The 23,077-nt window shown below is 48.0% G+C and overlaps 1 protein-coding gene across 1 annotated transcript in view; it reads left to right on the top strand.

The window, feature by feature from the left end:
• Tmem132b (transmembrane protein 132B) overlaps positions 1-23,077 on the top strand; it is a 252,724-nt gene that overhangs the window by 147,910 nt on the left and 81,737 nt on the right. The window contains exon 4 of the mRNA XM_029533848.1: positions 19,358-19,544. Within this exon, the coding sequence (XP_029389708.1) occupies positions 19,358-19,544 (187 nt within the window). The remainder of the gene's footprint in view (positions 1-19,357; positions 19,545-23,077) is intronic.

Here is a 23,077-nt window from a genome sequence, read left to right on the forward strand (position 1 = left end):
CCTATGTCTAATCTGGCTCGCTAGCTTGCTCTGGGGCAATCCTGGTCTCCACCTTCCTAGGCTAGAATTACAGGTGGGCTGCTATGACTACTAGCACGTGCGCGTGCGCATGCGCGTGCGCGCGTGTGCGTGTGCGTGCGTGTGTGTGTGTGTGTGTGTGTGTGTGTGTGTGTGTGTCTTGTGTAGATCTAAACTCCAGTCTTCTCGCTTACACAGCAAGCCCTGCCATTCAGTTCTGTATTACTTTCTGCAGAGACATCTAACAAATATGGGTGGGTTACACAAGAGGCTGGGTGGTATCCTATTTATTCAGTGGATTTAGGGTTATAGAAGAAGATGAACTGAAGAAGGTGACAGTAAATGTATCACACAGAAGCTTTTATCTTTATCAATTGGCACTCATCCCCCCATCTCCCTCTCTCCATTCCTTCCTGTTATTAGTCCTAAGGGATTTTTTTTCCCCAGTTTATTGGCAAGTGCATCCATCCCCTTCGCTCTGACTTAGAAGTTCTTGTTATGAAACATCAGATAACTAACTCAGAGAAATCATTGGTGTATAACTTGACAGAAGCCAGGAATCCAGGATCGTCCTTTATGCATGAGAAAGTTGAGGCCAAGAACAGTTACATGACTTGCCCAGCGTCCCGCTTCTGACGCGTCGCACAAACCTGTAAAATGGGTACACACATGGTTACCACACAGAAACTGGGCATTCTGATGACCGAGTCCATATATTTCAGTATTAAAGTTAAATGCTGCATACATAAATGTATAAAGAAAGAGAGAGAAAGCTTGAACGGTTTCGGGTGCAAGAGAGCTGACCTGTAACTCTCATACAGTCCCGGAACTTGGACAGGCAGAATGTGCCTTAGAAATTTTGGACAATGTGTTGTGATTTGGTGGGAACACCCTGGAGACACCAGTGACTCCATATTGTCGTAGGACTGAGCGACCCACTTCCACCAGGTATGACACAGAAGTGACTACAGGGCTGAGGCTCCAAAGGCACTGTTCCTTCCTCCACGCCCTTCTGGCAGCCAGCTGCTATGTCACTGGGTTACCACAGCTCAGTGAGGAGGCCCCATGGTAAAGACCTGAGGCTTTCCGACCATAGCCACAGCGGTGTCCTCTAAGTCATGAGCCCAAGGATGTGTGACATCCTGACTCAGGATGAAATGCCTCAGAGAAGGTCTTTGAAACGTGAACATAATGTCATATCCAATTAAAACCTTTACATCTGAAGTTGCCTTAGGTCCTGGTGTTTTATCACAGCAATAAATAGCTAACTAGGATACTTGAAGCAGGTCGAAAGGAATTTCATATTCTGTGGCAAGCACGGGTATTTGGGGCAGGGGGACAGGGATAGATCTAGTACGGTTCAAGCAGAAGTATTATTCGAAAGGTTGCCATGGAGTACGCCTGATTAACCTTGATGACCATCTGCTCCCTGGTGCCTTGGCGACCCTGCTCCCTGGTCGCCTCAGTGTGACAGACCCTGCTCATCCTCACAGCTTGCTCAATGATGGAGACATCAGCTTCCACGAGGAGCAATGGAAGAGTTGTCATCCTGTGGGAAGTGTGGTTAGGATGAAAAGGAGCCAGCGGAGCCAGCTGTCAGAGTGGCAATTAAGCTGAGTTAATAAATTGGATTTTCAGGATATTACCAGAAACGAGGAGAGATTTAATCGGAAAGGGCAGATAATCCTTTGGAGTGGAAGTGGTCCACAGTAGGTGCATGCGGAGTTCCATGGGTTTCTAAGTGGTAGCTTCCCCCGCTCTCTCCTCTTCTTGCAGGACTCAGGAGGGGGGCACATCTAGCTTAGTGGGTGGGGCCTGGACCAATTGTGCTGGGGTGCGTTCAGCGGCATCTGCAGGCAGCTTAGCGTCTATCTGTCTCTTGATGTGACCACTGGCTACGTTTCCTAGTGGACTCTTTTGCCAGTGCTCCTAGCATGGCTCCAGGCTGCTTAGACAGCAAATTGCACACACCCAGGTGAGCGTTGTTGAGGAGGCGGTGCCTGTTACAATCCGAAGTGGAGAAAGGTGGCCATGTTGACCCTGTTCTTCATTGCTGGGCCTCGGATGTTTGTCACATCCCTAGGCCCTTTCCAAGCTGGTCTCTGAGATTCCAGGCCAGGGCAGGACTTGGGCCATGACTCCTGAAGGCAGATGCATTATGGGGAAAGACTGAGGCTACGGATGTTGGGTGGTGACCGGCCGCTCGGAGTTCTGGAGATGGGTGAGGGCTTCAGGGCATGCAAGGTGTGAACTAGACATTCAAGTCTTTTTTTTTTTTTTTTTAAAGATTTATTTATTTATTATATGTAAGTACACTGTAGCTGTCTTCAGACACTCCAGAAGAGGGAGTCAGATCTTGTTACGGATGGTTATGAGCCACCATGTGGTTGCTGGGATTTGAACTCTGGACCTTTGGAAGAGCAGTCGGGTGCTCTTACCCACTGAGCCATCTCACCAGCCTGACCGCCCTGTTTCCTTGTCACACTGATTGGAGTATATACTCCATCCTAGCACTTTATGGTGATATCTATCTTTAAAGTTGAGTTCCTTGTAAAACCTAGAAAGAATGATTTTGTTTCCTAATCCAAACAGCTGATGCATTTCATTTTATTGGAGAACTGAGACCATATTTTTTTAAGGATTTACTTTTATAATTATTTATTTATTTTATGTATGAGTACACTGTAGCTGTCTTCAGACACACCAGAAGAGGGCGTCAGATCCCATGACAGATGGTGGTGAGCCACCATGGGGTTGCTGGGAATTGAACTCAGAACCTCTAGAAGAGCAGTCAGTGCTCTTAACCACTGAGCCATCTCTCCAGCCCGTAGACATTCAATTCTTGCCCTCAGAAGTGTACAGTAGAGCCGAGGACAAATTCACATGGCCAAGGACAAATCCACATGACCAAGGACAAATTCCCACAGCCTGTACACTGGATTTCAGTACATCACCTGGAGAAGATGAATATGATCAAGGAATGCAGGTAGCTCTTCGGAGGGACAGGAGGGCACTTTGAGGCATGTAATACCAAGGAGCACTTTGCGTCATACGGCTGAGGGATCCTATTACCTCTGTTAATATCATCTGCTATTATGGCTCCAATCTTAGTTTTTGAGCCCTGGCTGGCCTAGAGCTCTCGGTATAGACCATACTGCTCTCAAACTCACAGAGATTCTCCGGCCTCCATTCCTCTCTTAATTATTAATGCCCCCTTTCTTAATTCATGCCCCCTTCTCCCCTGCAGATCACATGTGCGAGAGGCCATGTGACACACATCTTTCAGCACTTGGCTTCTCTGGTTTGCCATGAGGATAATCCACCCATGTTTCCCCTCCCCCTCCCCCTCCCCCTTGCAAACAAGGTTCTTAGAATGTCATCTGAGCTGGCAGGACTTCTTCTCCTCAGGGGGCAGATCTGGGTCTCCTTACAGGAGGTTCTTTTCAGAAACATAAAACACAGATGGGCTTTGTTGAGGAGGTGCTTCTGGGATGTGGCAGAGAGTTGGGAGGCTGCAGAAAGCGCTTAACTCATCCTTCCTTTATGTCACCCACCGCCCGACAGTACATCCTTCTGTGGTACCGTTGGTTTTGGCGCAGTAGGCTGCGTGCCAGAAGGACTGTGGGGAGAAGCCACTGGATTACAGTTTATGAATCAGGAGGACTCCAGGGTAGCTTCCTTGGGTCTCAATGTGACCTGGTGCAGTGGGGCTGGGGGAATCTAGCCACTTTTCTACTGGAATTTGGGGCTATTGTTTTTCAAAGACGGAACTGCTCAATAAAGAAAATACTGGGTTCGAAGGAGGGAAATTTGCCCCCCCCCCCGTTTCTTCCCCAGTTGCCAGCAGAAATGTAGCTAACAGCAGAGAAAGGCAGCACAGGTTGAAATAATGATGACAAGGAGTATCACCGGGGGTCACAGGGCTCAGCTCTGCTGCCCTATGAGCCTTGGTAATGTAGCCTCCTTAGCAGAGCAGAGTCTATGGAAGTCCCCAGAAACTCCTGGGCTACACCCGGGGCCTTGTCGGATGAGACTCTCTCTCTTGCTCTCAGCCCCTCTCATCTCCACATCTCCCAACCTGGGCCTGAGTTCTCAGGAAGGTGACTGGTGCACAGTGAGGACCCAGAGATGACCCCCACAGAAAGGGCAAGTTTTCAATTTCCCAGCTGTTGGTCTGTGTACCGGTGGCTATCTGGGGAGATCTCTGGCTCGTCAGGTGGGAAGGGTCAAGCAAAGGGTACCTCTGCCCCCCCTTTTTTTTACATTCTTTTTTTTAATGTTTTTTTTAATTAGATATTTTCTTTATTTATATTTCAAATGCTATCCCAAAAGTTCCCTATACCCTCCCCCCACCCCTGCTCCCCTACCCACCCACTCCCACTTCTTGGCCCTGGCATTCCCCTGTGCTGGGGCATATAAAGTTTGCAAGACCAAGGGGCCTCTCTTCCCAGTGATGGCCGATTAGGCCATCTTCTGCTACATATGCAGCTAGAGACACAAGCTCAGGGGATACTGGTTAGTTCATATTGTTGTTCAACCTACAGGGTTGCAGCCCCCTTCAGCTCCTTGGGTACTTTCTTTAGCTCCTCCATTGGGGGCCCTGTGTTCTATCCAATAGCTGACTATGAGCATCCACTTCTGTGTTTGCCAGGCACTGGCATAGCCTCACAAGAGGCCGCTCTATCAGGGTCCCTTCAGCAGAATCTTGCTGGCATGTGCATTAGTATCTGGGTTTTACATTTCTTTCTCACACCTGTATTCCTTCTGGATAGGATCTATATATACAGTTCTATATATATACAGATCTATATATACAGTTCTATATATATACAGATCTATATATACAGTTTTGGGGAGGTCTGATAATAGGTGCTTCCTATTGGCTTGGTCTGAGATGTTAGAGATGTCTCATCTACATGTGGAGGGGCTTGGGGACTTGGCCCTTACGTGACTGATGGCCACAGTTCTCTCTATGGGGGGGAAGGGGCTGTAGCTATGCGACAGGGGCCTGGTGCTAGAAGCAGGCGAAGCTCCTGCTTTTCCTTCAGGGTCCCTGGGACTCCAAGCCTTAGCTTGATCTCACGGTCCACCACCCCACACCCAGTCCCCCTTCCCTGTCTGTTGCTTTCGTAAGATGCTCTGTGTTTGTCTGCTCGGCCTTTCTCTAGGCTGGGAACAGCATCCGTGGTCCGATTTGGTTCTCTTAGGGCGAGTATATTCCAGCCGCACCTCCCTGCTCGGCGCAGCTGCGGAGCCCATGGTTCTCAGTCTGCATGGAGTTCACCACACCAGCTCTCAGGTGCCTGATGGGAGGCAGCCATCCTCCGAGTCGCTCTGGCTTCCCTCCTCTTCGAAGACCCGTTTGTTGCTCAGCCTGGGCTGCTCTTTGGTGCCTCTGCTCCCAGGGGCCTGGAGATTACCTTCTCTGTTTCCCTCTGCTGTCACTCTGTGTGGGAACACTTGAGACAGACTTCTAAGTCGTTAGGTTGGAAACGTGCTTATTTACATGCTTTACCTACTTTCTCTCCCTCCCCCAGCTCTCCCTCCATCCATCCACCTTTCCTTCCCTTTCTCCTTCCAAGGTCTCACTATATAGCCCTGGCAAGCCTGGAGCTTGCCATGTAGCCCAGGATGGCCTGGCGCTCACAAAGATCTACCTGTTTCTGCCTCTCCAATGGCTGGGATTAAAAACATGATGCCCAGATTCTCTCTCTCTCTCTCTCTCTCTCTCTCTCTCTCTCTCTCTCTCTCTCTCTCTCNTCTCTCTCTCTCTCTCTCTCTCTCTCTCTCTCTCTCTCTCTCTCTCTCTCTCTCGAGATAGAGATGACATCTAGGCCTCATGAATGCTAGGCAAACCCTCTACCACTGGACCACACCCCCAGCCCCTAATTAGTTTTAACTAAGGAGGTTCTTCAACTTTAAGACATTACAGTCTTCTGGGTTTTCCTGTCCGGGCACACTGTATGGGATATCAATGAGAACTCTCTCCATCCTGCTTTGACAAGGCATGTGGTACCCCTTATAGCTCAGGGGAGGGTTATAGACCCCTTGGAGCTGGAGTTGTAGGAGGTTGTGAATGGCCTGCCATGGGTGTTGGGAACTGAACTTGGGTCCTCTGGAAGAGTGGCGGGTGATCTCAAATGCTGAACCATCTCTCTAGCCCGCCAGGGGATTAGCAGATAATATTGTTAGTTCTTTAACAAATTCATACATGCATTCTGGCCCCTCCCTTCCCCTCCCCTCCCCTCCCCCCTCTTACCTTCTCATACCTTCCTCCCACGTCCTTCCACCCCAGTCTCTTTCCAAGATTCATGAGTTTTGGTGTTTGGCTCCATTTACTTTAACCAGGGCCATCTGTGTGGCCATTGGATTGGGGCTCCATTGGAACCTGGTGGGGTCACCAGTGGGCACACAACTGAAGCCAGTGACTTCCTGCTTTGTCAAGGCATGCAGGTTCTCTCTGTACCATCTCCCACCCATCCTCTAGCCTAAAGGATTCTTTAAAATTTTTATTCTTTTTTTAAAAAAAGATATTTATTTTATATATGTGAGTACACTGTCACTGTCTTCAGACACACCAGCAGAGGGTGTCAGATCCCATTACAGATGGTTGTGAGCCACCATGTGGTTTCTGGGAATTAGACTCAGGACCTCTGGAAGAGCAGTCAGTGCTCCACACTAGAACATGAGCTCTGAAAGGTCTTACCCTCCTGTGCTAGACAATGCTCAGCCATCTCCATGGATGTGGAATGAGTAAGCTTCAGGCCAGACCCCAGTCAAGATGCTACATTTTTAAAGTCTTCAAAGAGAACCACAGGCGCCAGCAAGTCTCTAGTTTTGTGTCTGTCTTCTTGAGTATGCTGACCTTGGTGTTCTGAGCCACACTTAATTTCAAAGGTTCGGCTCCCGTAAAAGCCTGCACGTCTCCAATCATGTCTTCTCATTCTGAGTTGAGCGAGTGTGGACTCCAGTCTCCTGGCATCTTTTGTAAGGGTGAGCCCGCCAGCCTCCATCACAGAGAGCAGGACACATTGTTGCAGTAAAGACTGAGCTGTGTTTTTGGTGGGACCAGCTTTGCACAAGCTACCTTGGAGGCTCCGATCCCAGCAGGGATTGGCTCTTTGGATGGAAGCCAGGACAGAGTTGCACCCTTGAAACTGGGCTTTGTCTCAAACATATTCGAGGTCTTCCCTGCTGGTGGCAGGTGTTACAGGGGACAAGCTCCTGGTGACAAGAGTTCAGCTAACTGCATGGGCCTCCACACAGCTACTTGGGCCCCTCATTAGTGTGGCCTGGCTTGGCTACCAGAGCAGATGGCACCTGCTGCTCTTCTGTTTCAGGGCAATTAGTGTATATTCTCTCTCCTCCAGGCTCGCTGGTCTGGCTTTTACCCATATTCAAATCTCACCACAGCCTGCGCTTGCTCGTTTGCCTTTCCTTGGGGACATGCACCGGCGGGCCGAAATGGATGAGGGGTGAGAATTGGGTCGAGTCCCATGTAAGCCCTGGCCTCCTTCCCTGCAGCCGTAGGAACATCTTATCAAATATGTATACAGACGCCTTCCCTGTCCCAGGACGCCTCATTTTTGGATTCTATAATTGGATCTACAAGTGGTCTCAAGAGACAATGGAGAAAAAAAATATCCAGGTTGTTACTAGTGTATTTCCTTGTTATTTCACATTCAAGTCTGACACCTATTGATACTGGGAACAAACCCTTCTCCCAGTCACACTATGGCAGGATAGGAATGGGCTCCGGTTCAAGAGTCTTCCAATAGACCATCAATCAAGGAAGACAAGTCACAGTTATGAGGTCCTTTTCAATTGGGGCTGACTTAAGATCTGATTATGACAGGGTGAGTGACCAATAAGAATTATTTTGAGCCTTGTGGTGGCGGTGGCAGTGGCGCAGCAGCAGCAGTGACTCACGCCTTTAATTCCAGCACTTGGGAGGCAGAGGCAGGTGGATTTCTGAGTTTGAGGCCAGCCTGGCCTACAGAGTGAGTTCTAGAACAGTCAGGGATACACAGAGAAATGCTGTCTTAAAAAAAAAAAAGAAAGAAAAGAAAAAGAAAAAAAAAAAAGAATTTCGAGGCAGCTGTAAATTCACAGAAGAGGCTAAATGGAAGCTAGGATGGAGTTGTTGGTCCTAATTAATTGGCGGCAGGAGAGTTCCTGTCTCTTGAGGGATGGCGCCTCATGCAGGGAGATTTATATGCTCTGGGATGAGAGGAGCTGGCGTGGTTTCCCATTGACTTTCTGCACAGATGATCTTTATTGAAAAGCCATCGGGTAGGTGGAAGGTTAGCAGAGCAGGGATCTGATTTCTGACCCAGGTGGCATTCAGAATGTCAACCTATTTTGAGACTTATCTCTGTTAAAGCTTAAGGTTAATAAGGTTAGAAGTTCTAATTGGGCTTATTTTTAGAATATCACCGAATACAATCTCCCTGCCCTCTGTGATTTCACCTAATCTGGGTAAGTTTTCTGCTAATGGGCTGCATCCCAGTCTTAAATACATAGATAAGGTCATGCTGGGTTGCCCAGGCTGGCCTCGAACCTGTAGCCTTCCCATCCCTGTCTCTCGAGTAGCTGCTATTGGGTTCGGCTCCCTCTCTTTAAGTTATTTGCCTTGCTCTTCGGAGCTGAGATAATGCTTGACTTGAAAGCTGATGGCTGTTGTTTGTGACGCCCCATCGAAGGGGTCCTTTTGCTGTCCTCCCTGTGAGTGTACCTGTGTGCCGGTGCATATGCAGTTGTGTGCACGTGTGTGTGTGTGTGTGTGTGTGTGTGTGTGTGTGTGTGTGTGTAGGAGAGATGCCAGTGTCTAGTGTCTTCATCCATCACTATCTTAGTTTCTGGTGCAGGGTCTCTTACTGACTCTGGAGCTCACTGATTGGTCGAGATGAGCTAACCACTGAGCTCCAGGGATCTCTTCCTGCCTCTGCCTCCCTAGTAGGAGGATTAGAGGCATGTGCCACCAGGCCCAGCTTTCTATATGAGTGCTTGGGGACTTGAACTCAGTTCCTCACACTCACACTGCAAGCCCTTTACCAACTTACCCCACTCGTCAGCCCCATGCCACTCTTATGGTTGACTGTACCTGTACCACGTGAGTACTGGCAAATCCAAGAGCTAAGGTGGCAGAGGGGGAAGATGTGACACCCACCCCTGCCCCTGATCCTTGACACCTAAGGGGAATGATGTAAGAAGCAGTAGCAGACCCTTGGGACAGGGACAGCACCGCCTACGTTTCCTGTTTCCTGGTTTAAGGTGTGAGGAAGGCCCCACATCGGGAAGGTTGAAATCGGAAAATCCAATCTTGCTAGCTTGAAGAACCCAAGACCAAGTTTGGGGGTGATTCACAACAAAATGAATAAGGATTTCCAAAGAGGAGCGGGGAGTCCTCAGATTCCATAGATATTCTTTACCCAAGTCTATGGGTGACCCTGGAGCCGTTGTATCTTATGCAGACTTTGAGATGTTCACATTAACTGTGCAGCTAATAAAGAAGCAAAGGCCAGAATGTACTCAAACGCAGAGCCTCTATGATGTAAGTATCCACTGTGTCTAGATCATAGCCTAGTATTAGTTGATGTAAGAGTCAACAAATGAGATGCATACGCCACAGGAAAAGCAAGCGGTGTGGGGGATGGGTGGATGGATCTTTGCTAGAGCATGTGTCCGGTGTGCTTGAAGCCCTGGGTTCAAACCCAGTCCTAAAAAAGATATTAAAGTATAACAATCAGTGGAAACTGATATAATGAGACTAAGATTACAAGGAAGGCAAAAATAATTATAAAAATTAAAGAGAATATGTCTTTTGTAGTTTAGGTATGGTGTGTACCCCTAGGGTTCAGATGTTGGGGGTAGGCATCAGTTTTGGCCTCCTGAGTAGCAGTGAAGAGAAGTGTTGGGGCCTTCAAGAGGCGGAGTTTAGGGAGTCCCTGGAGTACAGCCCTCAGAAAAGATTGAGTTAGTTCTCGTAGGACTCTGGTTGGTTGTCACTAGAAGAGAGCTACTTCTTCTTGTAGTACAAGCTTGACACCTCATGTGATCACATGACCTTCCCCAACATGCAATCCAACCTCACTGTCATGACACTTGCCATGAAGTCATCACCAGGATTAGCTCCACCAGATCACATGACCTTGCACTTTAGTCCTCCAAAAGGTGAGTCCTCTTTGCATGGCCCAGCCTCGTGTACTTTGTCCTAGGAACAGAAGACAAACCGACCCAGTGGATAGAAACAGGAGCCAAGGAGAAGCTATCAAAGAGCGAAGTTAAAATTCTAGTACTGAACTTTAGAACAGCTGGAATGGTTTTTTTTGTTGTTGTTGTTGTTTTTTGTTTTGTTTTGTTTTGTTTTGTTTTGTTTTGTTTTTTAAAGCTGGATGGCTTACCAGGTGATTTAAGACGATGGAAGCCGGGTGGTGGTGGCACACACCTTTAATTCCAGCTAGGAGGCAGAGGCAGGCAGATTTCTGAATTTGAGGCCAGCCTGGTCTACAAAGTGAGTTCCAGGATAGCCAGGGCTACACAGAAACCCTGTCTCCAAAAAACCAAACCAAACCAAACCAAAACCAAAAAACAAAAATACAATGGAAAAGATAGTCCGAAAACTTAAAGATAGGCCAGTGGAAATTATCTGATCCAAAGAATAGAAAAACAAAAACAAAAACAAAAAACCCTGAAAAAAAAATGAACTGAGCCTCAGGGCCTTGTATGAGAACAGCAAGACTTCCATGTGAAATTGGAGTTAAAGGAGAAGAGAGAGAAAGGGGACTGGAAAAATATTATAGAAGTGATGGCTGCAAACTTTCCAGCTTGGTGAAAGGCATGTGTGCTTGCTGTTTGACCAGGCACAAGCACTTATAAACTGGTGAATGGTTGAACACATACACACACACACACACACACACACACACACACACACACACACACACATGCACCCAGAGGCATGTGCACATGTACACATATGTACATGCATGTATAAACACACTTTTATGACATAGGATTTACTGTGGGATGGAAAGACACTACTGTGTGTGTTGTGGGGGGAATGAGAGTATGTGAACATGCCATAATGGACCCATTATTTTGTGTACTAACTGAAAATAATAATCATGAAAAAAACAAAAGAACTTCATTGGCTTGGGGTGTAGCTCAGTGGTAGAACTCCTGATTTGGTGGTGTGCATGAGGCCCCGAATTCAGTCCTTAGCACCTTAAAATAACAAAACAGTTGAAGGTATGAATGGGTAGGTGGGCTATAGATGGATTGGTAAGCAGATGGATAGATAAACAGGTAAATGGGTAGATAGTGAATGCGTGAATGGATGGTAGACATGAGCGGAGGTATGGGTAGAAGAATGGATGGATGGATAAATGGATGAATGGGTGTTTGGATAGACAGTTGAATGGAGTGGGTGGATACATGGATGCATTCATGCATGCACAAGCCATGAACTTCAGAGTAAAGATGTTTTACCACTTCAGACTTTTCCAGAATAGATGGAAAAACTTCTGCAGGAAAAATTCTAAATGAGTTTCCCAGGCTGCTATGGTGTGTGTATGTGTGTGTGTGTGTGTGTGTGTGTGTGTGTGTGTGTGTGCATGCGCTGAAGAGACAAGTGTCTATTGGAAGAATGAGAAGTGAAGTTTAGAGGCAAAGTCTCATTGGTGGCCAGACTGGCCAAAGGGAGTCAGGAACAGGGGTTAAAGAAGTGTCCATGGAAGTGTCTTTAATGGCTAAGCTTGACATTTGGATCCCAGTTTTCTTGGCCTTCAGTGTTTTGGAACAATCTTTTCTTGAACAACCTTGGCATAGGCACTCAAGGAAGGCAGAAGGTCCTGGCCCTACTCTTCAATATTATAGACATTTTAGGCTTGAATATGAAGTCATGGGTTCTGTTGTATCTTCATACCTATGCGGTTACACTTTGTTCTCACCCATTCTCCTTCCCGATGCCCCTTCCAGCCCTTCCCCACCTCCCCGGCCAAGCCCCATCCCTGAAACAGCACCAGGGAGCAGATTCTGGCCTCATGAGTTCTAGCCTCTTGTCTGAGCTATGAACATCTCTCCTTAAATTCTCCTCTAGGTGAATCTGAGTCCTTTCAGATCTTATATTCTCTGGGCAGCTCCTCTTGGGCCTGACCTTTGTAGGTCAGCCATGAAGGATCCTTGGTCATCTAATTGTTACAGTCTCCTTGGTAGACAGCTCAGCACAGTCCTTCCTGCACGGTGTCACTCCCATCTCAGCAGGAAAAGCACCGGGGCTGGGAATAAATTACCATTGATTGCTTTTGTGGCTGCCACCTGTGCCCTGGTGGCCAGGGTAGCCTGAAGGGTGTTGGACTGACAGGTGCCTTCATGGCCACCGGGAAAGCCCCACAGGTACCCAGCATGCACAGGGCATGACCTCAGGACCCCATTCTCATTAGCAGCAGCTGTCCCTTGGAGAGCCACCTAGACTGTTAAGTATTAGGAAAAAAAATATCCACACTTACAGAGGCTGCTTCGTGTTCAGCCACCAGAGCGAGGAGCAGGCCTTACACAGGTTTCTGTTCCATGTAGAGGTAGGCATTCTCTCCCACTCCCGTCTCTTTCTGCTTCTTTGTCTCTGTCTATGTCTGTCTGTCTCTGTCTGTCTGTCCGTCTGTCTCTCTGTCTCCCTGTCTCTCTGTCTCTGTCTCTGTCTCTCTCTGTCTCTGTGCCTCTGTCTCTCTCTGTGTCTGTCTGTGTCTGTCTGTCTGTCTGTCTGTCTGTCTCTCTTTGTTTTTATCATCTGCTTATTTACCTGGTAGAGGCCTGGGGACGATAGGATCTCTCAATAACTGTCTGTTAAGACAATCATACACAAGTGTTTGGAGTGTGTTTCCAGTGTAGCTTTGGAATTAGACATGGTGGATCTGGGAAGCTCCACCCGTGGCTGCCTGACTGCCTCTGCCAGGGCCTTCCTGGGCATTGGGCATCAGCACTGCTGACCACTTCAATACTGAGCGTGCAGGAGAGTCACCGTCTCCTCTGCCCCAGCAGACAGAGCCAGGTGATTGATCCTGCTGTCTGTCCCCCTATCAGGGAGGGGAATGTCAGAGATTCTTCAGTCAGAAGATCTGGGGTTCTAGATGCAGAAGAGACCACTCATGGACACTATTCACGTGTAAATGGACACCCCACCCTCTGGAAGCCCACAAAGGGCCAGCTCATGGTGGACTGAGAGTAGTAGGGTTAGAGGGTCCTAGGAGAAGACCCTGACTGTTTTTATGTCGTTGGGATTTGTGTATGTGTGCATCTGTGCAGAACATGTGTATATGTGTGTATGTGTATGTGTATGCATATGTGCAGTGCACATGTACATGTGTGCTCATACACTTGCTTGCACATGGGGCTGGAGGCCAGAAGACATCCTTAGGCATTGTTCCTCAGTCACCATCTACATGTTATTTTGAGACGGGGTCTCTCACTGGCCTAGGTCTTGATAATGACTTTAGATGTGCTGGCCAGTGAGTTCCAGGGACCCTCATGTTCCTGTCTTCCTAGCACTGGGGTCACAGGTGCCTGGCTTCCCACATGGCCATGAAGCATCCAACCCAGGTCCTCATCCACACATGGCATGTCCTTTCCCAGTTTTGCCACCTCCCCTGTTCTTAGGGACTTTGTCTCTTGGAAACACACCCTTTCTTCAACACAGTGGTGAAAACTGAAATCAGTAAGTACAGAAGTCAGGTCCCCAGCTTAGCTCTCAGCTGAAGTCGTGGATATTTCCTCTGTTGCTTTAGGAGAGCTAATGGGATTAGAGGTTCCATCTACCATGCCGTTATCCTCAGTCTGTCATGTTATCTCCCCTGTCAGTTAGCAGCCTGGGTTTGCCTTTTTCTCTGAAGAGAATCTAAATAGAAATAGAACCCACTGGGAAGTCCACTGCTTTATATAACAATTTTTTTTTCTTCTTCTGCCAGGTCAGTAATAAAGAGGAACGTGGTGGAGGGCAGGGGAAGATATCACTCCAGGAAGTTGTATTAGGAGCCGGGAGTGAGAGGACTCTGAGCCATCATTTCCTGGAAGGGTTTGGGATGTTGTCAGATACTGATGGAAGGAAAAAAAAAATAATTGTGGCAATTGTCTTAGCTGTCTCCGGGCTTGTCATGGTGATGCTGATAAAATCAAATAAGCTGGAAGTGAGGTGACTTGTTAGTGTGGGAAACGGCCCAGCTCTGGCAGCCGGCGAGGTGGAGGTGTCCAAAGTGCTTGCTCGTTAAGCGGATTGATTGTCTCCAGCGCTGGGAAAAAAACGTTCGTAAGCAGAAACAATGTCTCAATGAGGGACCAAGCATCCCTCTCCCGAGCTGGGGCAGTAGGGTAGCTGCTGGCTGTCTGGTTGCAGCTGCCTGGCTGCAGCTGATCTGAGAGGCAGATAAAGAATTTAGGGAGATAATTGTTCCTGAAAAATGGTTTTAAGTTTGAAGCAAAAGCTGAACAAACCCGATAAGAGGGCTAGTGACTTTATTATTATTTTTTTTAAATAAAAACTTTAAGTAAAATAATCTGTTCCTTTTCTTTCTTTCTCCCTCCCTCCCTCCCTCTCTCCCTCCTTCCCTCTCCTTCATCTTCTCTGTCTTTGTCTTTCTGTCTCTCGGTCTCTTGCACTCCCTTCATCTTGCCTGACTCTGTCTGTCTGTCTGTCTGTCTGTCTGTCTGTCTGTCTGTCTGTCTGTCTGTGGTTCTCTCTCCCTCCCCTCTCTCTGTCTCCCCTACCCACCCAAGGTCTCACCCTGCTGCCTTAGCTGTCTTGGAGCTCACTCTGTAGCCCAGGCTGACCTTAACCTCTTAGCAGTCTTCTTGTCCCAGTACTTTCCAAGCACTGGGATCACAGCATCTTAAAGTGCACAGTTCATTGGTTTCTAGCCTATTTGTAAAGTTCTAGAATCATCACCATTTACGATTTGGGGGAATTTTTATCAGACTAAGGAAAGCTACCCATTAGCAGTCAATTCCCATCCTCTACTTGGCCTGACACTTGGCAACCGCTCCCCCGTGTCTTGCCTGCATGGATTTACCTGCTGTGGGCACATCAAATGCCAGACACATGCCACATGTGGCCTTTTGAATGGCAGTTCCGGCCCATTCTGTATTGTGTATCCTGGTTCAGCCTTGCTCAGCAAACCATCCCTGCATTGTGAGCTCATAGTGGAGCTGTTTGTTCCCAGCGGCTGCGACCTAGTCCCTTGGGACTCACTCAGTGTGTGTTCCTCTGAGGCCTGAAAACTTGCTGGCTATTCACTGACTCATTGGTTTGTCTGATACACACTTAATGAACACTCAGTGTCTCCAGCAGTGTTCTGGGGACACATTAGCAGGAAAAACAGGGAAAAACAAAACAAAACCGTCCCCCTTACCCTCGTGATACTTATGTGCCTCTGAGTATATATCTGTCTATGACAATTGCCACCATCAATAAATAATAGTATATCAGAAACAAAAACCATGGAGCAGCCAGACTTGGAGAAGGGCAAGGGAGCTACGGAGATAAAGCCAGGCTGTGATGAGACCTCACCAAGCAGATGGCACTGAACAATGGCTGCTCCTTTTTACATAGCAACTTGTGTTCCTGTAGACGCTCGGGACACATTTTTCCATGATTTTTTTTTTGGGGGGGGAGGATGGAGAAGCTTAAAATAGAGTCACTCATTTATTCAACAAATGTTTGCAGAGGGTAGGCTTGGCTCCCAGCTATATTTTAGGTATTGGCTCAAATGTCAACTCCTCATGAGGTTTCACCTCCCAGACCCACCTCTGGTATTTCCTATTGTAATTTATGGTCTCTATTAAAAAGTTGAACTGACTGCAGTACATTGTCATCTCTGGATTTTTAAAAAATTGAACAAAATGATTTTTCTGGAAGTTTCACATGTGTGTGCAATGCATCTCGATCATACCCATCCCTTACTGTCCCTCTGGCTTTCCCCCAGGGCCCCCTGTCTCATTTCTCTCCGCTTTCCACTGGGGAAGTGATGCTACCAGCCACTTAGAGTTTCCTACACTGACCTCTGCGCAATGACAGACTGGAACTGGCCATCATGAGCTGGTTAAACCATCTCCCTCATTTTCCCAGCGTGTTTTCTATCACAGGGAGAAATGGGACCAGCAGTGTGGCTGCGATTGCCGATTTGACTATTGTCAGAGCAGTGGCAGTACAGTCCTTTGTCCTCGGTGGGCATGCATGCGTGTGTGCGTGTATGTGTGTGTGCGCGCATGTGTGTGCATGTGTGTACATGTGCCTCTGTGTGTGTGTGTATGTGTGTGTTTGTGTGTGTATGTGCATGTGTGTTGTGTGTGTGTGTGTGTGCACGTCTGGAGCAGCTGTCCATCCAGGTCCACACTGTGTTTTATGGGTCACCAGCAGGTTCCATCCTGGAGCATCCACTTTGATTCTTGCCCACTTTTGTTTATATTAATGTCCAGGCAAAAGATCTCAAGATGAAGCAAGCCAGAGGCCACAATCTGTGGCATCTCATTTCTAGAAAATCTCATTTGGGGGACTTTGCCACCATTTCTGCTTGCTGACTCAGAACTATTTAGAAGTTAGTGGGGAGAAAAAAAAAGTCTATGTGAATGACAGAATGTCACATACCCCCCCCCCCCCCACTTTTTTCCGCCCATCTCTTCTTTTTCCCTGGGCCACATATCAGCATGGTCATCATTACAAGTGATACAGGGACTCATGTTTGAATGTGGTCCTTGGGGACCAGGGGATGGGTTGGTCTTCCCCATGACTCCTTTTCTCATACTGTGTACCTCAACCCTATCTTGGGAGGCCTCTGGGACTTAGAGATGGGGCTAGCCTGTACCACAGGGTGATGCTTCTCTCTTAGAGATGGGGCTAGCCTGTACCATGGGGTGATGCTTCTCTTAGAGATGGGGCTTCAGGAAGAAAGTCCTTCTGCAAGGAGACCTGTGCTCCAGCCCGAGGTGCTATATGCCAGAGCCTGCTCGACACACAGACTTCTGCTCATTCCAGTCCCTGCCACAAACATCCACACACTTGCACACGCCCTCTCACACCCATACCCACTCCCCACATACACACACCTATGCAAACCCACCCACATCCATATCCCCACCTCCCACTCCACATGCATGCACACTCCTGAACATGTCCATGCACTCTCCCACAGGCCAAGCACGGGCTTGCCTTATGCTCACTTCACAGCTGGCACTGGGATGCTGGTTCCTCAGTAGCAGCCGCCATTATTAAACCGAGACACAATGAGCTCTTTCCTCGGTTTTTCAAAGCTTATCAAGAGTGGCTCAGGAGCAGGTAAAATTAATAGTTATGAGCCAATTTCCATATAAATGAACTTATTAGAAAGTACCCAGCTGCCTGAAGTAGAAGATTTCTTTCTGGTTTGAGGGAAAACGCTTCAAAACAAAACAAAACAAACAAGCAAAACAAGTAAAACCCTCACAGCTGTGACCCCGCTGTGACTACCTTTCCAGCCATTGTATCTGGATCAACTCACAGGCTGGACGATACATGGTTTAGAGGGCGACCGTCATGTCTCACTTGACAGAACTGGCTTTTCTCCTTGCTCGCCTCAGAGCCCACACACAGCTTTAACAGGGATGGCACATGAAGTCTTCTTCATTGCACCTCTTCTGGTTCCTCAAAGGTAGCTGCCATTCATTATTCAATGCTGAAAAAGAACTCTTTGGTTCTGAGAGAAGGCAAAGGTTCCATCTTCCAATATAGATTGTCCCTTACAGGAGACCCATTGATGGATGGCATTCCACATCCAAGCGTTGGATGCCATCTTTGCAACCTCTTGAGATAGGAGGACAGCCTAGAGTTGAGTGTTCCTCAGGCATTGTTTTACGGAAGTCATTGGGTGTGTGGGTGCTGTCCATGGTAAGATTTCTCTTGGTGAAACTGCAGGTTCCTTTTCCCCCAAAGTTTTTCTCATAGACTAAACATTGAGACACCAGATGCTGAGCTCACCAGGCTTCATGAGGCAGGAAAGAGGTCCTGAACCCCTTTTAGTCCAAATAGACTCATCATCAGAGATGGTGCAAGCCGGCCTGGGGGGGGACTCAGGTTGTGGGGAGTTGGGGAATTAGCTTCCCTGCCGTCATCCTCCTGCGGTCCCAGTCAAGACAGATGCAGGGAAGTTGGCAAGAGGCTCACAGGATGAGATCCAGTCACAGACCCACGCTGATGGCTTTTTAAAATTCTCTGTGTTTGGTGAATGACTTCCAGTGCAGTAGCTAGCCTTCGTTTTCTAAGAGCCCTCATGTGCAGGAGTGTGTATGTATGTGTGTGAGTGTATGGATGGGTAAGGATGTGAGTGGGAATGTACAGGTGTGTTCATGTTATGAATTAAGGCAGATAGGTGGTATTTCTGTATTTATATTTAATCTAATTTGGGGCTGATGGAAAGTCTAGCATAATCCCCCTGTCAGCCACGGTTTCTGTGATAATCTATGGAACCTGTGTCATCCTTTTGAACCATTGATCTCATGTTGATCCCTTAAGCCCACAAAATCATCATCATTCTGTAAATTCTGAAGAGTCTGAGCCAGGGACTCATGACTTACAGAGAAGCTGTATAGACAGAGCATCATCTGTGCCTGCTTGCCTGGAGAGGAGGGGAACCCGGGTCAGAGAATTCTTGGCTTTCCCTGAGTGTGGCCTGAGGGTTCTGTGGGTGGGTGTGCAGGACAGAGAGCTATGTGGGGTCATGCCCAGAGATGCAGCAAACCTGGGCTCTTATACTTATAGTGTGTGTGTGTGTGTGTGTGTGTGTGTGTGTGTGTGTGTGTATGAACTTGGCACAAAGTAGGGCCATCTAAGTAGATGAAACCCCTATTTAGAAAATGCTCCCATCAGAACGGCCTGAGGATTTTCTTGACTAATTGTTGATGTGGGAGGGTCTAGACCACTGTGTGTAGTGTCATTCCTGGACCAAATAAGTCAGGAAGTAATGTTTCTCCATGGTCCTCTGCTTCAGGTCCTGCCTCCAAGTTCCTGCACTAATTTCCTTCTGTGACAGACTGTCAGCCGTCTGCTGAGATAGCCCCAGCCCCTACCCCAAGTTGCTTTTTGTAATAGTGCTTGTCACAGCCATAGAAAAAAAATGGAAACTCAATAAAGAGCATCTCTTCTTTAGGGAAGGGTTGCACACCCACTCTGAGGTGCTGCTGCCCATGGGTAGCGGTGAGTGAGTCTCCACCCTCTCTAACTCCTCATTAACCAAGAGGACAGCCTAAGATGACTGTGACCTTTGCATTCTACAGAGTCACGTGCTTTTACGTTTAACCCCGTGGTATGTCTGTTTTCCAGGGCAAACGGCTCCTTCTATGAGATTCTGCAAGTGGACTTTGGAGTCGATAACAGCAGCAGCCTTGCTGGGGCCCAGCAAATCACCTGGCAGGTAGAATATCCTGTGGAAGACTCCATGAGTGAGCTCTTCGTCTCTGAGATCTTCATCAGCCAGACAACTTTTGTGGGCATCGTCCCTCTCACCATGGTAAGGAACCAGGGCTCATGAAGATGAGCCCTGAAGGAACTTCTTTTGAGTGTTTTGTTTTGTTTTGTTTTATTGTGTTTTCTTTCCTCTTTATCTTTAGGGATGTGTGGGTGTCCCTGAGTGTGCAAATATGTAGAGGTTCTAAGACTTATGTCAGGGAACATCTTCTTTCATTGTATACAATGAGCTAGAGTCTTTCAGTCAAACACAGAACTTGCCAATAATGTCTAGTCTCTTGAGCCCACCTGCTCTGGGGATCCTGTCTCTGCCTTCTTGGGCTAGCATAACACGTGGGTCACCTTACCCACCAGTTCTGGGGACCCGAACTCCAGTCCACACACTTGCGTGGCAAGTGCTTTAACCTCTGAGCCCAGGCTTCAGCTTCTCCTTTGAATGCTTATATCACTCAAAGAAGCATGAAGTATCTGTAAGCCCATCATCCCTCGCACGCTTGGTGTGCACTGTTTGAACAAGGGAAATGTACTTAAGTAGCATTTTATTTACCTGCTTTCCATAAGGGCTCCTGGGAAGCCGTTTAGGGTCTACCATATGAGACTCTTTTCATTGGTGGTGTTGCCAAGCGGCTCCTGGGGACCTATTGTCTTTTGTCATCTCCATCTGCGTTCATATCAGGTCCAAGTGCTACACTTGGGGAAGATGGCTTCACTGAAGTGCGTCATGACTGTGGGCTGGGGACAGAGGCTCTAGAGGCCCAAGAACTAGACCCTTGTCAGTTGGCCTGTTCTGAGAGTCCCCAGGTGGCCCCGAGGATTGGCAAAGTTTAGAACGCAGATGGACTGAAAGAGCCTTGTTGGGAATTGACTGGCCGAAGCTGGACAGAGTCCCAGAGCCCATTAAACTGCCCACATGTCTGCCCCGTTGGCATGGCAGGGATGACATTTCTCCCTCTGAGCTTGTCTGGGGCTCTGTTCACATTAGGCTCAGGAGCCAGAGTTGAAAACAGGATTATGGGTAGAATTTCAGAACCTCCAAAGCATGGTGAGAGTGGGTACGCATTGGAAATACTAAATATTTTTGGACTTTCCTATACTGGACCCAAATGTGGGGAAATCCACATTCAGATATTCGGGGCCACCTGTGGCTAGCTGTTGAACACATGAGCCCAGTGCTTCCGTCTCAGCTGCCAGTCAGTTTGGTTTTGAGGATCAGTTTCACCATAGTGACCCACAGTTGGCTCTGTGGCAGCCACAACTTGGCAGGACATCACTTGTTAAGAGGCAACCTGAGGTCCAGCGGGGAAGGAAGGTTTTCCTGGATCTTTTCCCAAGAACCCTTTCTCCAGCTCAATGTGCACACAAGGCTGGCGTGGCTAATCTTGTCTCAGGGCCCTGGTGATTTACTCTATGTATAATTGATAACGCCCAATTCCCTACAAGCTCTGAAGCCTGGGCTGGGATGGTGTGGTACTGGAGGCTGAAGGAGTGTACCTCACCGTCTGCAAAGGCAGGTGCCAGTTCCCACGGGAGCTGTGGAGTGACGTGGGCTTCTCTGTCAGAAAGGAGGGACCAGGTCAGGACACCAGGGTTGGCTAAGTACAGTCCTTGGCCAAATCCAGGCCCATGCCTGTTTGAGCAAATAAAGGATTTATGGGAATACGAGCCCACTTAGGATGAATCACTTGCAGCTACTTGGGTGCTGTGATGAGATTGTTGCAAGCAGGTGGGAATGCATCTCTGGCTTGAGTGTAATTTTAGCACCCTGTAATGAGTGGCAGTTGGAGATAAATCCTGAGAATGTGGCTGCTAAGAGGCTTTGGAGGGAACCTTGTCTCCTGCATCCAGGGCTCACTTCCCAAGGAGGTCTTTACTGACGTGACCCTACCCTCTTTGGCCAGTGGTTCCATGTCCGCTCTCATGATGGATAGGGATAGACTAGAACTCGGGGAGAAGGAGCTGGATAAACACAAATGGAGGAAGACAGGGGACTGCAGATCAGTGCATGGCTGGCCAGAGAGTGGTCCTTTCCATAGCCTTTCTGTCATGGCCGCCGCATGGTGGGACAGCATGCTTACCATGTGGACAGATGTCACGGAAGCCATATGGGGCTTGTTTCTCCCCCTCATCTGTCTCCAGTGCCTCCTTCTTGAACATTTCAAGGCTCCTGCATCCCCTAGAGGAGCCAGTTTATATCTCATGCATCCTGCCCCTCTGTGACTAGTCGCATCTCTCCATGAGGCCGAGTTCCACTCAGGGATATTTCCTTGCTTTTGACTTTGCTTGCTATTGGCTGGAAAGTGGAATGGCCGAATTTGCCATGTCTTGGTTCCCTTTGTGGGGCTCAGGATGACTCCATGTGGAGGGGGCGAGGGATGGCTGAGATTGCTCAGTAGAGTTTCCTAAGAATTTGGTGAGCTGTTCTAGGGGAAGCGTCTACACTCATTAATGTTGATACCGTTGTTTGCATCATTGTCACCATGCTAAAGATCATCTACAGGGAGAACTGACACACAGGAGAGTAACCAGAAGTTGCATTTCAGGTTAGGAGGTGGTAACTTCTCTTGAAGGTTTGGATGTGAAATTTCACCACAGGCTCAAAGTGTGTGACCATTTGGTCCCCAGCTGGTGGTGCTGTTTCAGGAGGCTGTGAAGGTGGCACCTAAAAGGAAAAAAAGGGACTGAAGAGATGGCTCAGCAGTTAAGAGCACCAACTGCTCTTCTGGAAGGTGGCACCTAGCTGGAGGAAGTAGATTGTTGGGAAAGGAGAGCCTTGAGGTTTCTATCGCTGCCCTGCTTCCCGTCCCTCTGTGCTGAGATGTGAGTATTCAGGTTTGCTCTTCTGCTAGCACACAGTCTGGCCAGGCGTCCCTACCCTCTCTGCCTTGATGGATTGCATCCCTTTATGCCAAGAGCTGAAATGAGTCCCTCTCCCTTCATCCCACCCTATTTCCAATTATTTTATTATAGGGATGAAGGAAGAGACTGTTATCAAAGGCAAATGGACTGTTGTGTGGGGGTTTTTTCTGGGGAGACTCAACACACATAGTTCCTTACTCAAGGTGGGGGACCCACAATAGAAAAAAAAAGCCACGATTACACCAAAGTCTAACGTGGGGAACTGGTTCTAGGCTGCTTAATAATATCCCCACCCCCGAAACCTCTTGGATTGGACCTGCGTCATCAACATTGTCTTCAGTACCACTGTCCTCCATGCTCCTACTAGGATGGCCCATTAGGCCCAGACTAAAACATTCAACCACGTTTCTAGTCCAAACTCCCAAAGTCTTACACATTTTTCCAACAAACAGTGTGGTCAGGCCCAACACAGCAATACCCAACTTCTGATACCAACTTCTGCCATACTTACTATTCTTTGCTGTGAAGAGACTGAGGGAACTCTTATGAACGAAAACATTTAGTTGTTGACTTCCTCATGGTTTCAGAGAATTAGCCCATTATCATTCTGGTGGAAAGCATGACAACAGACAGGCAGTTGTGGTGCTGGAGTTCCAGCTGAGAGTATTACGTTCTGATTGGCAGGGAGAGAGAGAGAGAGAGAGAGAGAGAGAGAGAGAG

This window comes from Mus pahari, chromosome 23 (genome assembly GCF_900095145.1).
Source record: "Mus pahari chromosome 23, PAHARI_EIJ_v1.1, whole genome shotgun sequence".
Taxonomy (NCBI): Eukaryota; Metazoa; Chordata; class Mammalia; order Rodentia; family Muridae; genus Mus; species Mus pahari.